General features: G+C 37.5%; 1 protein-coding gene across 10 annotated transcripts in view; it reads right to left on the bottom strand.

The window, feature by feature from the left end:
• The window catches only part of PER2 (period circadian regulator 2), a 51,883-nt gene that overhangs the window by 3,053 nt on the left and 36,078 nt on the right, over positions 1-12,752 (bottom strand). For all 10 annotated transcript variants that reach the window (XM_063337662.1, XM_063337658.1, XM_063337656.1 and 7 more), the window contains 9 exons: positions 12,218-12,314; positions 11,309-11,465; positions 11,117-11,226; positions 9,292-9,465; positions 8,773-9,033; positions 6,522-7,366; positions 3,843-4,029; positions 2,364-2,556; positions 521-671 (listed from right to left, as the gene is read on the bottom strand). In XM_063337662.1, coding sequence (XP_063193732.1) covers positions 521-671; positions 2,364-2,556; positions 3,843-4,029; positions 6,522-7,366; positions 8,773-9,033; positions 9,292-9,465; positions 11,117-11,226; positions 11,309-11,465; positions 12,218-12,314 — 2,175 coding nt within the window. The remainder of the gene's footprint in view (positions 1-520; positions 672-2,363; positions 2,557-3,842; positions 4,030-6,521; positions 7,367-8,772; positions 9,034-9,291; positions 9,466-11,116; positions 11,227-11,308; positions 11,466-12,217; positions 12,315-12,752) is intronic.

The raw sequence follows: 12,752 nt of genomic DNA, 5'->3' as shown, positions 1-12,752 counted from the left end.
TGCTTTGTTTTGGTTTGGGGTTTCTTTTTTTTCTTTTTTTGCTTTACAAGCCATCAATCCACTTAAGAGAACGAAGGCAAGAGATGATCCTGCATGAGAAGTCTGATAGAAAAAAAAAAAAAAAAAAGAAGAGTGTACTCCCATTAATTTTGTACATTCTAGAAAGGAATGGGCGTAAATTTCTGTGCACAAAATAGAGATTTATTATTATTATTTTTTTTATGTAGTGAAGTTTCTGATTTGGTTAATAAAGGATTTCAAACAGATACACAGAAAATTAGAAACAGGAAGGAAATTTGTTATACTGTATTCACCACTACTTTGACCTCCTCATTGGAAAAAAGACTTATGGTAAATTAAATCAAGCCAGAAACCACTGTATAGAAGTTTGAATTAATTTTTTTTTCTCTGCATAATTGACCAAGCTTTCATAGCAACAGGAATGGAAAAGCCTAACATAGGCAGCTAATAATTTAAGCACTGTTAGACATGCAAAAGTAACTAACTCATTTAAACTTACGGAATTAGCAACAGTTTTTGGCAGTCCACCTTGCTGGATCCACGGATGAACTTCAATAAGCTCTCTTTTTTGTTCTTCTGTAAATTTTGGCTGTAGTTTCTGCATTTGCTTTAATTTCTGCTTATCTTCTTTTAAAACTGTTTCCAAATCTCTAAAATAAAATGTATTTAGAAATTCAGCTTCAACAGTTTCTGGGCTTTTTGCCTATATAAGGTTACACAGTCAAATACTAACATTTTTAAAGACTATTTTTGTTCTGGAATGCTAAGCTTACAAATCTTGTATTAGAAGAAAGTTAAGTGCAGTTATTTCAGCAGCTTTCTGCATTTGCAGACAACTTTAACACATCTCTGCTGGCTCACTGTCTTTTCAAATCCCATCAGTGAAAACAGTTTTCTTAGACATATTCAGGCAGCATCACCAGTGAAACGAGGAACTCCAGTTTCCCTCTGCCGCCGCTGCAGCAAGTTCCAAGTTCCCCTTCACTGGAAGCGCAACGCAACACAGACACTAAATGCACATATGAGATACTAAAGCAGAAGTAGTAAGATAGGTTTAAGAAGGTCATCTAGAATGGATTAAACTTCAGGACCGAGAGGGAAAGATGAAGAAAACACTGCTCTATTTCAGCAGCCAAAGTTCTCTCTCCCCCCAATACCTCACTTTGAATCAGAAACTTAATTAACCCCCGCACCACACCAAACATTTACAAGCTGTACACCTCTATAAAAGATGACAATAGAAAGCAAGTTCCAAGAAACCCAGTACTGTTTTGGCTCCTTACAGCATACCTAAGAACAGGTTGGTTTTACAGTTCTATTCTTGGTCAACATGCTCTGACAGCGAGCTTAACTCTTCCTACCACAGTACCCTGTTTTAGATCTACCATGTTCTCGTTGGCAGGCTTTGCTACTCTTACAGTCTACTGGAATTCCCATCTATAGCTGTCAACCCTTCAGGCTACAAAAACTGAGAAATGCCAAGGTATTTTTAAATCTAGGAAAAAAAAAACAAATCTAAAGCTCTTACGATGTGTTCTCTATTTTTCCTCCCCCATCATCCCTGTGCTTCTGTATTTTGAAAGCTTGTTTTCCTTCCCTTGCAAAAGGGTTGTCTTTACTGAAACTTCCTATTCCTTTCAAAATACCATTTGCTGCTCCCAAGGAATATAAACAAGATTAAAAAAAAAAATCTACAGACTTGTCACCCCCTCTCCCCCAACATCTGCTCTTTGCTATTGAAGCAAGGAATTTTTTATTTTTTTAAATAAAGTTATTGCTATTAGATACCTTAGATTAGAAACCTTATGGTTTTTACCTTCTACTTCCTTGTCCTATTTGAATGGGAATTTATGGAGAAGAATGAACATGTGGAAGTCAACAACCCAGGGGAAAAAACAAAACCACACGGCAGAGAAAGCAGCGTGCCACTGAATGTGGCATCTCAAGGACAACGGCCAGGGAGTACAGATCTTCCATGCTACAGACCATCATTAGATCTAAGCGTACTTGCCAGGATCTATTAATCAGACTACAGGATTTCTAGACAAGTAGTTACAAACCACTAACTATAAAACAGCTTCAAAAAATATAGTTAATTTCAACAGACGTAACTGATCTAAAAATACAGGGAAACCTAATCAAATAGTTTTTTAGTTTTTGAGAACTTATTGTGTAGTATACAAAAAACATAAAGGAAGCATGAACTCTTCTTGACACTGAGCTAAGCATTAAAACCAATTTACTTCCATTGAGACAGAGATTCACATATATCTTTCCTTTTGCACACCCTGCTCCCCTCAACATATAATACAGTTCATGAAGGACTACAACATTGGAATTACCGTGAAGGTATCTGGTAAGTCATCATAACAGTGTCATCCGTGTTTGCCATCAAAAGCCATATAGGATCCTGAAGGACGTATTTAATGAAGTGCTCACTTTCTTCCATTTCTGCCTTCATTTTGGTTTTATGATGATTTTCTGAGGAATCAATACTCCCGAAGTATTTGCTGGTATGACTAGTTTCACTACTACCTTTAAAAAGAAATTTAAAGTTTCATTATAAATTGTCAAATACATAGATTAACTGAACACTTCTGAAAACAGACAAGATTAAAGAGAACTGAAAGTATAAATACAACCACGATTTTATTTCATTTTTTAAACTGAGGGAACTTCCACCCCACAGTAACTGCATCAGTATTTTTAAAACTCAAATTCTCAAGCTAAGTCTCTGTTCAATTTCAACAAATAATGAGCTTGCTTCAATTAAGAACCCTGAAGTGAAACATGAAGGAGTACGCTATTTTCTCTTCATTATTCTGTCACACCTACGTAGTATCTTACTAGCTATTTTACACACACTTGAAAAAGGTTCTTGTCCTGGTTTGAGGTAAAACAGAACCAATTTTCTGATCTGTAATTTTACTTTTTAGCTGGACCTCTTCTAACTGACTAAAGTCTGAAACTAACAGCATATTGTTCAGAAACTGTTTGCTCTCAGAGTGGTAAGACCTGATTATACCAAGGAATGTTATGCACAGAGGCTCTTGCTTATACTTATTGCTATAACAACCAAGGTCAGCTAACTTCGCTGCTTGCCCTGTTAGAGGGTTGGAAGCAGAGAAGCGTAGAGGGGTCCCACCTGCAGGGAGGAGCAGACGGGACAGGTGACCCAAAACTGACCAACAGGGTATTCCATCCCATATGCATCACGCTCAGTATAAAAGCTGAGGGATCAAAGGGGCAAGGCTGCTCTGGCTTGTTTTTTCTTCAATGGCCGATGTCTGAGGAGGACCCTGTCTGTTCATCTGCCTTTGATCCCGATCCGAGCATTTCTGACTCTAGCTCCGGAATTCAGCTCCTGTCCGTCGCCAACTCCAGTCTGGGACTTTCCCTGTGTTAGGGAGCTGGGAGCTGGGTACGGTTTTGTATATATTGTATACTTTTTTTTTTAATTTTTATTATTCTATTATTATTTACTATTTTCTTATTTATTTTCATTAGTTTAGTTCTTTTTCTAAACTTGTAAATCTCCTTATCTCTTCCTCTCCTCTCTGAGGAGAGAAGGGGGGGAGGGCCATCTGTTGTTCTGATTGGCCAATCCAGCCAAAGCCACGACAGTTCTATACTGTAAATCAAGCACAATAGAAAAACTTTCATGTTATGTAATAAAAAAAGAAAACAAGAATAAACTATGCAATGAGAATTAAAGACAATAAAGATTTTTACATAAAGCACTTTATGTTCAAGTGGTGGTTGCAATACCTCGTGCTCCAAGTTTTCTAAAATGCAAAGAGAGTACCTGCTGCCGGTGTTACCTGTTCTGCTCCCTGACATGCCGCAGCCATTGGATCCAGACCCCAGAGACTCAGCAGCTGCAGATACACCACTCCCTGAAGAAGCTGAACCAGTGCCTGAACATGCATCTTCTTGAAGTAAAATGTCAAGCAGGACACTAGACATGGAGAGTGCGTCGCTATTTTGAGCATCCATTGGAGATTCAGCCTAGTGATAAGAAGGAGAGGGGAAAAAAATAAAATTAACCAAAAAAAAAAATCAAACCCAAAGCCCAAAGACAAGGCTATTTCATTACTAATAATTTACATTTAGTATTAATCCATTTCACTTTATATTCTAATATGTTTACACAGTTATTCAAAGACAGACAACCACCAATAACACATGCCAAGACCAACTGAGGAATAATGAAGTGGACTGATTGACAAGTGGTCCTTCAGTAAGACTGATATTTCAATTTAATTTCTCTTTTAAAAAACATATATAGTTTAGTGAGGAAATAAGGAAGGCATTTCTATTCAGTCTTGACAGCCCCTACTGTCCTGGACAAGTCAGAATTTACCCAAGCCACCTAAGGCATACTAGCAGTTGCTCCTACTATAATCCACCTCAAAGAGACTTGCATCAACAGTCCATCACCGTTCCTACTCTCAGTGCATGATGAGAAGGAAGAAGGTGTTCCCAGATGCAAGCTTCCTAGGCAAGATAATTTATTTGTATGCTTTTGATGGAAAGAGCATTAACTACGCTGATTTCAAACATAAGCAAAACCTCACTGTAAGTCAGTTTGAAGATTAAATACTAGAAATTATGGTTGACGGAACTTAACAAAATACATAAAAATGGAAAGAACTAGCTTTATTCTTAACAAATTCCTGAACAAATGCCCGTATTGTCCTCATTTTCCAGCAAAAGATGAGGAAATTACAGAAAGTTACATTTTGCAGGTTTCTAAAGAATAGGAACTAACAGTTTGAAGAAATTCAAAGAATTTGCCAGCAAAATTGTTACTATTATGTTTTGTTACCAAACTGTTTTTATCCAGGAGAGGCACTGCAGAGTATGCTGTAAATTACAGCCTGTCACAGATGCACATTTATATCACAGCACAAGCCAGAAGTCCTTAGAGATAAGATTTCAGAGATGTTATGTAGTCCACAGAATACATTAGTCCAAATATGGCACTGGATGCATATATCCCTGAAAACTTCTCCGTAAGTGGCATTTACATGATTACTATGATAGAGAATATTTTTTAATGAAAGTCAAATTTATTTGTTCTCAACATCATGAGATAACAAGCATGTTAACAACAGAACATAGTAAGTTTTTGAACTGTATCCATTAAGTTTGGAAGTTTCTCTAGAAAACACACCGATATAGCAAAATCCATTTCTTTCTGTTCTCCCTCCATTCATCCCCCTTAAGGATCAATATCAAGAATATTAGGTAAAATAAATCATCTGGAAACTAACCAGGGAGAAAAGTTTAACATGGAGTCTCAATGTTTGCCACAGTGTGGGGAACAAGCATTTTCAGAAGTTTTTCCTTCCTCCTTTTTAACTTCTAATGTAGATACATGCTTATGACTCACCACGCAAAGTCATCTAATCAGCTGCTAGTATCAACACTAATAGTGCTTTTTACTGATTACTTACAGTAGTTTAGATCTCAGACATGCCGAAAAGACGCCCCTTCCAATGCCTACTTTCCTTTTATCAGCAGCAAACCCACGTTCTACTTTGTAACTGCACCATTAGATGCAGAGACCAGTTACAAACCACAGCAGAAGAAAAGCTGGAAGGAGGAAGGAGCCAGTCTAAAAAGTTTTAGGCTGCAACTCCATCCCCTCAGTGACTTGGCATTTACAAAGATACTCTATGGTGCCTTTAGAACACACTAATATTAGTCTACATATTTATGTCATAGAAACCTTTATGGATATATTACTCCACCTGAAGTTTCTTTAAGGTTATTTGTTAAACTGATTTGTCAAATTTAAATGAGCCAGGAAATAAAAAAACCCTGAAGTTACCAAATAGCTCAGCACAGTTTTAGTGCACCAAATGAAACAAAAATAAACCTATGGCCTGCAAGTAATAATTCATTCTTCCTTTTCTTTGGTTGCTTGTTTGTAAACAAAGATGTGATTTTATTTTAAATCAGCTCCTTTCAGACAACTTATAGATTATTTCCCCCTCCACACAAATTCACTAGCCCAAAACTTTTGCTAAAAATAAAGTGCTCATATTATTTTAAATCTATTTCAAGGCTTTTCAATGGGCTTATCCATATTCATGGATTTTTTTAAAAAGCAGAACAAAACTGGTTTAGGATGTATTTCCAAGCTTCCTAGTGTAACTTTAGAACAACAAGTTAGATTTAATTTTTACAGGTTAAGACTATTCTAAATGATTGGATTTCATGTTTTATTCAAGTCTGCTGAAGTTTGAATTTACTAACAACAATTGTGAGTCCATCTCCTGGCATTATATTGACCGATTGCTATCTATCATTAAAAAATAGGTCCCACGAGTGGAGATGACTGAAAACAATGCAGCACAGACAGGAAAACAGAAGCAGGGGGGGAATCCATTTTAGGTATCTCTACATAGTCACAACTTCAGATATGTTCAAGAATGTGAAGACTTTAAAGCAAACAAACAAACAACAAACCCCAAACCCATCAGCATACTTACTGGTACGGATCCCTTTCCACTACAGTTATCAGTTGTCATGATTTTGCCTATGGCTCCTTCCTCACTTAAAGCTCCATGTAAACCCACAGGAGGTCCACTTTCAGCAGTTTTTGTGGTTTCTTCTAACTGTAGAAGATTCAGAGGAGAACTGCACCTTGACTGGAACAGAGGTGGCGAAGCCTGGTCTTGAGGACCCACTGACTGTGGAGTGCAGGAACGGGATGGCTCATTTCGTGGCTCTGTGACAGGAACCTTTTCACTCTCTGCTGGTGGATTATAATGGAATGGCTGTGTTGGAAAAAATGCCTGTTGTGGGAAAGGGCTGGGTGTAGCAAATGGCTGTGTCGGAAATACTGTCTGTGAAGGGAAAGTGGAATGGGCAGGGAAGTTGGGTTGGCTGTGGTAAAGCGTTTGAGGTAAGTTATTGTTCATCTCTGGGTAGACATAGTTGGGGAGCACGAGAGCTACAACAGGTGTCATGAGGGGTGCAGAGAACTGGGATGGTTGCATAGGACAAGTATTTCCAGAGTCTGTCAACTGATTAAAACCAGAGAGTGAAGTCTCAGGAGCTGGTGGCACAGTCCCTGCTGCAGGAAAAACAGGAAGTGGATATGCAGGCATAACAGTGGGAAAAGACATCGCTGAATAGCTCGCTTGTGAAGTGTCTGATGGTGACCAAGCAGTAGTATTTAAACCTTGAAGGGGGAACCGATGGGGAAGTTTAGTTCCAGAAGTTGTACTGTCTGAAGACTCCTGTGGTTTAATGCGCTTCGATTTCCTGTTCTTTCCACTTTTCTTCCAAGGCTGTTCCATTCCAGAAGTGGCATTTCTTTGTCCACGGCCACCTGCAAAAAAACCCCAAACATCAGGAAGGATCCTACTTGCAATCTGATGTATCCCTCTCACCTTGTCATCCCTAAAAATTGCTCAAAACCGCAGTTCTGGACTTAGCCTACCCAAGTGGAAGCATTTGGGAAGGGGTCAGGTTCACTTTTACCTCTAACACAAGAGTTGAGCTAACCAGGCAATAAAAACCATGCTGACACACTACAGAAGAACAGAGCAGCAGTGGACCAATTCAGGCTCAAATGTGTCACCCAAACAGCACAAAGCTGCAAAATAGTGGCCCCCAGAGGGGCAAACTTCTAATAACTCCAGCAATTACAATGAAAGCAGTATGGGACATGGCTGGAAGCATTTCTAGAGAGTTACAGTCATGCAGGTCCATAACTGAAAAGGTGAGGTGGGGGAGGGGAAGCAGAAGGAGATAGAGTACACATAAAGAAAAGAATTTCCTGAGGGCAAAAAAAACCATGCTACCTTTACAACCTTATTTTAGAAGTCTGCACCAAGCAACTCTTCCCTAGGCAAAGGCTGTCAGTTCATCCAATTACAGACATAAGGAAATCCATAAAATATCTTCTGGCACTAAAATCTGCTCAAACTTTTAGTTTGTCTAAAGCTTATTTAAGATAGGTTGAAAGCTTATCAAGTATAAAGAATGCAAGCGGACTAAAGGATTCCGGAACAGGTTTCCTAAATCAAGGACCTGCATAACTATTAAATAAAAAATGAAAGATAAGAATCTGCAAAAAAATGCTTAGCAGTGTCTGACTTCTGTTCCAAGTCAAGTAAGGACTGAAATGGGAACAAAGGCAGATCAGTATCAAGCACTTCTGAAAATGCAATCCGGAGTTCCTAATCCTAATAAACAAAACAATTTCACTATTACAGCTAGTCTGTTCCGTTTCCATCCCACTGACCACATTATTAATTTAAAGGCAACCAAACAATCTGATGATTGTTTCCCTGATTACACAATAGTGGGAGAAACTGGATGTAAAAGAAAGGGGCTAAAAACAAAACAAAACCACAAACCTTAAAAGAAGACAGATGGAAAGACAGAAGGAGAAGAAAAGCAAGGGAATACAAGCATAGATATAGTAAAGCAAACACACTAAAGCACGGGTTTTGTCCCTTGAAAGTAGATGCATGACATCAATACTATAACGAACAGATAAAAATCAAAACATTAGTTACTAAAATGTCAGTTATTACATTAAAAGCTATATTCTACTCTCAATCTTCAAGCAAGACTTATTAGAAAGAATTTTTCTCTGGACTTTAAAAATAGCATGCAACTGTCACTATTCGCAGTGGCCCCACAATACAGCTAAAAATGGAAATGCCCTCTCAACAGGATGTACTTCCTATATAAATTCAGGTTTTATCATGAAAACTATTGCCATACCACGTTCACCAGGCCGTCCTTTTGGTTTATCTTGTAAGTAGTAATTGCAGTGGGACTGAAAAATATTAAATTTCTTGATTTCTTTAAACTTATTCAAAAAGCTCTGCTCCTCTTTTTGCGTATGTACTGCAAGGACTTCCTTTGTAAGTCCCAGTTTTTTAAATGGCTCCTTTTCTTGATTTACATGCGCAGAGCTAGATGGAGGGGCAAGAAGTTGGCCATCTAAGAGTTCTGCTCCACTTGGACCATCTTCTATCATTTCTAGAAATAGGAGGAAAAAAAATAAATCAAGATGAAGTAAAATAAGCTTTGCATAGGCATTTTTAAGCTATTACAATTCTGTAATAATTTTGCTTTAAGTTTAAGATACAAATTCTGTCTCTATTTTTTTCCAATTCCATAGGAACATTTTAACTGTAAGAAAAATGTAAGTCACAAGCAGATACTAGCTGTTCACATCTGAACTTTAAACTTGTGGCAAGTGCCATTTTGGAGAAGATTTATTAGCAAAAATCATACCTAATTCAGGTTGTGTTTTTTTGTCTCCAACATGAACAATGGTGCTACTGTAGCTGCACTGACTTGTCAGAGAGACAACACTTTCAGGCTTGCCAGGTAGGGCCAAAGATGTCAAGTGAGCACCAACCACTGGGGGACCATTCGGTTTACCAGATGCCTTCAACACAGCAGGATCTATTACAAGAAATAAAGTTGTAGTTTACTGAACATAAACAATAGCAAATGCAAGTTATATGTTGCTAGGGTTGCAAAACAGTAGAGGCTAAACTGTGCCTGACAAGGCACAAAACAAACATTTTACTTAACTTTATACATTCCACCAAGAACATTTTAGGAACAGAATGACTTCTCAGCAACAAAATCCAATCCTCTACTTTCACATACAGCCAAACCAAATCTTTTCGACGAAGGACTTTCTGCTTTTTCCTAGTCCTCACTCTTCTTTCATGGAACAGTTTTGGAAGAAAGTTTTAGTCTTTTTCCAGACTAAAATTAAGTCCCGCCCAGCTCCCATATTGTTGTACACTAATCTCTGTCATTAGCTTGTTATCCTAACAGCTTTGCTCCAAGCATCCACCTATTTAAATTCTCTCACCTGAAAGCTGTACACAATAATCCAGCAGAGGTCATACCAGTGCCTCATAAACCAGCAGTAAGACCTTCCTTCTGTAACAGGAATACTTGGCATAACATACGTTTACGAACTAAAGTTTGCCTTTTTCCTGACTAGAGTATGCTGGTGGCTTCATCATTCTCAGTCACGAGTGCACCAAAAAAATAAGTGAACCCACATCTTTTCCTGTCAAGTACAACTGATCAGACTCCAAATGACAGCAGTGTTCCTAATTGCACGATGCTAGTTCCACCATTTCTTCCTCTCTAATTCTCAAGGCATCTCAATTCCTTCTACAGACATTTTGTTCCTTTGTATAGTGATACCTTCCAATTTGATTCTAAAAGCTGCATTAGAACTTCTTTTTGAAGTTCATCAAAAGGAAATATAGACAAGATCATTCCCCAAGACCAATTTTGGAGAAACTCCACTAGATACTTCCCTTTCAGCCTCATATAATGACATGGTTGTATCAGCAAGTATCTCATTTATGTATAGTTCTTTACCAGTCTCACAATTCTTGCACTAACCAAACAGTTACATTCTTCACTTTAGCTCCCCATCCAGACAGAGACCATATCAAATGCTATACCTAAGTCCTAAAAGATTACGTTAATGTTTTTGCCTACAGCAGACTTTTTAGATAGCTATCCTCAGTAATCCCCATCTTTTATTTTCATGGCGGAACAGTCCTTTCAAATGGGTTCTTGTGCCTCACACAACACCAAGTGAAGTCTGATGCTACATTTTATCATCTCCTGTTCCTTTTCTCTTTTAATGTCGACAAAGAAGAAACAGAAGTGTAATATGCACATTTTTGTTGCAATTAATTAGCTGCCAGGTTCTTCAGCTGGTTGTTCCTACAAGCCTCAACCATGAAACAAAGTTTTTTATGTTTGATAATGATTCAAGTCCTAAAACTCAAAATCCTGCTGTATGTAGAATTTTGTACACTATCCTACGTACAACATAAATAAGCTTATTGCATCTACGATCCATATATTCAATCAAATACTCAGTATTTTGATTGTAGGGAAGATTTGCATGATAAAACTTAGATCACCAAACTTCTAGCGCTGAGAAAGTGACTATGAGGTCATGCGTAAGCTACATTTGAGGTTATTCTGCAAAGAAGTAACATCCAACTGGCTGCTAGCAAAAATCAATCAAGAAAAAGATGTGACGTAGAGATACCTCCCAAGGGCTGCATACCATTATCAGCTGGTTTTTGTTCATGAACTCCAGAATTCAGTGATGCAACACTTGATGAAGCTTCACATTTTCTTTTTGCTGTACCAGGCACATTACAACTCTCCAAGTACCTAAAATACAATGATTTAATAGTATTAGATATACAAGTCTTAAGTCTAGAGATAAAGAGTAATTTACACACTGGTTGCTTACCTGATGACACTGTCCAAACAGCTAATCTGTTGATAAGAATATACGGGTTGTTCTTTCCAAGCCAACTCTTCAGTAGTCACATTTTTAGGAGTGGCTGTTCCTGCAGTATCCTTTCCCCCTACATCTTTCACCTGGCCACCAGGACCACTTTGTTTTTCTGTGAAAAGAGATACTGCTATTATGTAATTATGGCATTAAATCCTTGCAAATTCCCCTAAAAGCAACACTAAAAGTTCTCATTTATACATATTTCTTAACAGGTCACAAGTTAACCACTGTAAAGCAAGTAAGTGGTTTGCGCACTAATAGATGAACACTGTGTAAATATTTTCCTGTCCTTATGGATTCTTGGAGGTGTGAAGTTTAGTTACGTTGATGCATATGGATCCAAAGGGAATAGATATTATGGCTGTAAGAGAATAGATATCATTAGAGTTGAAACACACTCAGTATGGGGACAAGTCTAGCGCCCATAAGTTATAACAAATTACTAGAAGAATAACCTATTAATGTATACAGAATTTAAATCTTATTAGTAAGATTGTCATTTAGCAACTTAATTCCTGAGGTTACAATACAAATAAGAACGACAATATCCATAACATTTTCCTCCACCTAACAGAAAAGATGTTTGACTTGTATGCAAACATCAGCTACAACTAAGGTGCTTCAAAACATCTTTAGGACATGCCTTAACCGTGTGTTATACCATTATCAATTCAGACATAGCTCAACACAATATTTTCCTGAACACAACAGAGAGAAGACAGAGGACAATCATTTGAATTGATGAAAATGCTGTCTTTATGCATTGATTAGAATTAAAGTAGAAAAAAAGATCCTACTGTCATATTATATAAGGCACCAGTGCAATAGACTAATACTTAGATTAACTCCCTAATGTCTTACCTGCAAAAGGCGCTCTCTTATATTCCAGTTTTGCTTTATTGTCCGTGAAAATACGTTGTCCTTTATTTTTGACCTTACGGGCATCTTGACAAACCTCCTGAAAGCGGGTCATTAAAAAGAGTTATTACCAAATTCTGATTAAAACATCATGCATAATGATTCCTCCGTAAACTAATTCTAACCTCAGTTAATCTCTATCTTACAATTAGTCTGATCACCGGAGAAATCCTGATGTACAGAATTTTGGGCAGCAGCAGAATTTTGGGAATTGGAAAAAATAAAAAATATAAAGTATGTCTTTGTAAACAATTATTCTAGGTCCTTCCAACCTAGGCAATTCTATGATTCCATTTTGTTTAATATGGTTGAATGACTTGGATAGGCAAATATAAAAATATATTATAAAGATGACTCGAGAAAAAAAAAAAACAACCCACACACAACAATATCACTTGGTAAACAAAATATGGCTACTAAGACAGAGAACTTTTTGTGCTAGAAGTTTAAACAAGCACTGACAGGATGTTATAGAACT

This window comes from Chroicocephalus ridibundus, chromosome 6 (assembly GCF_963924245.1).
Source record: "Chroicocephalus ridibundus chromosome 6, bChrRid1.1, whole genome shotgun sequence".
In the NCBI taxonomy this organism is placed as follows: Eukaryota; Metazoa; Chordata; class Aves; order Charadriiformes; family Laridae; genus Chroicocephalus; species Chroicocephalus ridibundus.
The sequence above is the reverse complement of the archived record's forward strand: the minus strand, read 5'-3'. Positions and strand labels throughout refer to the sequence as shown.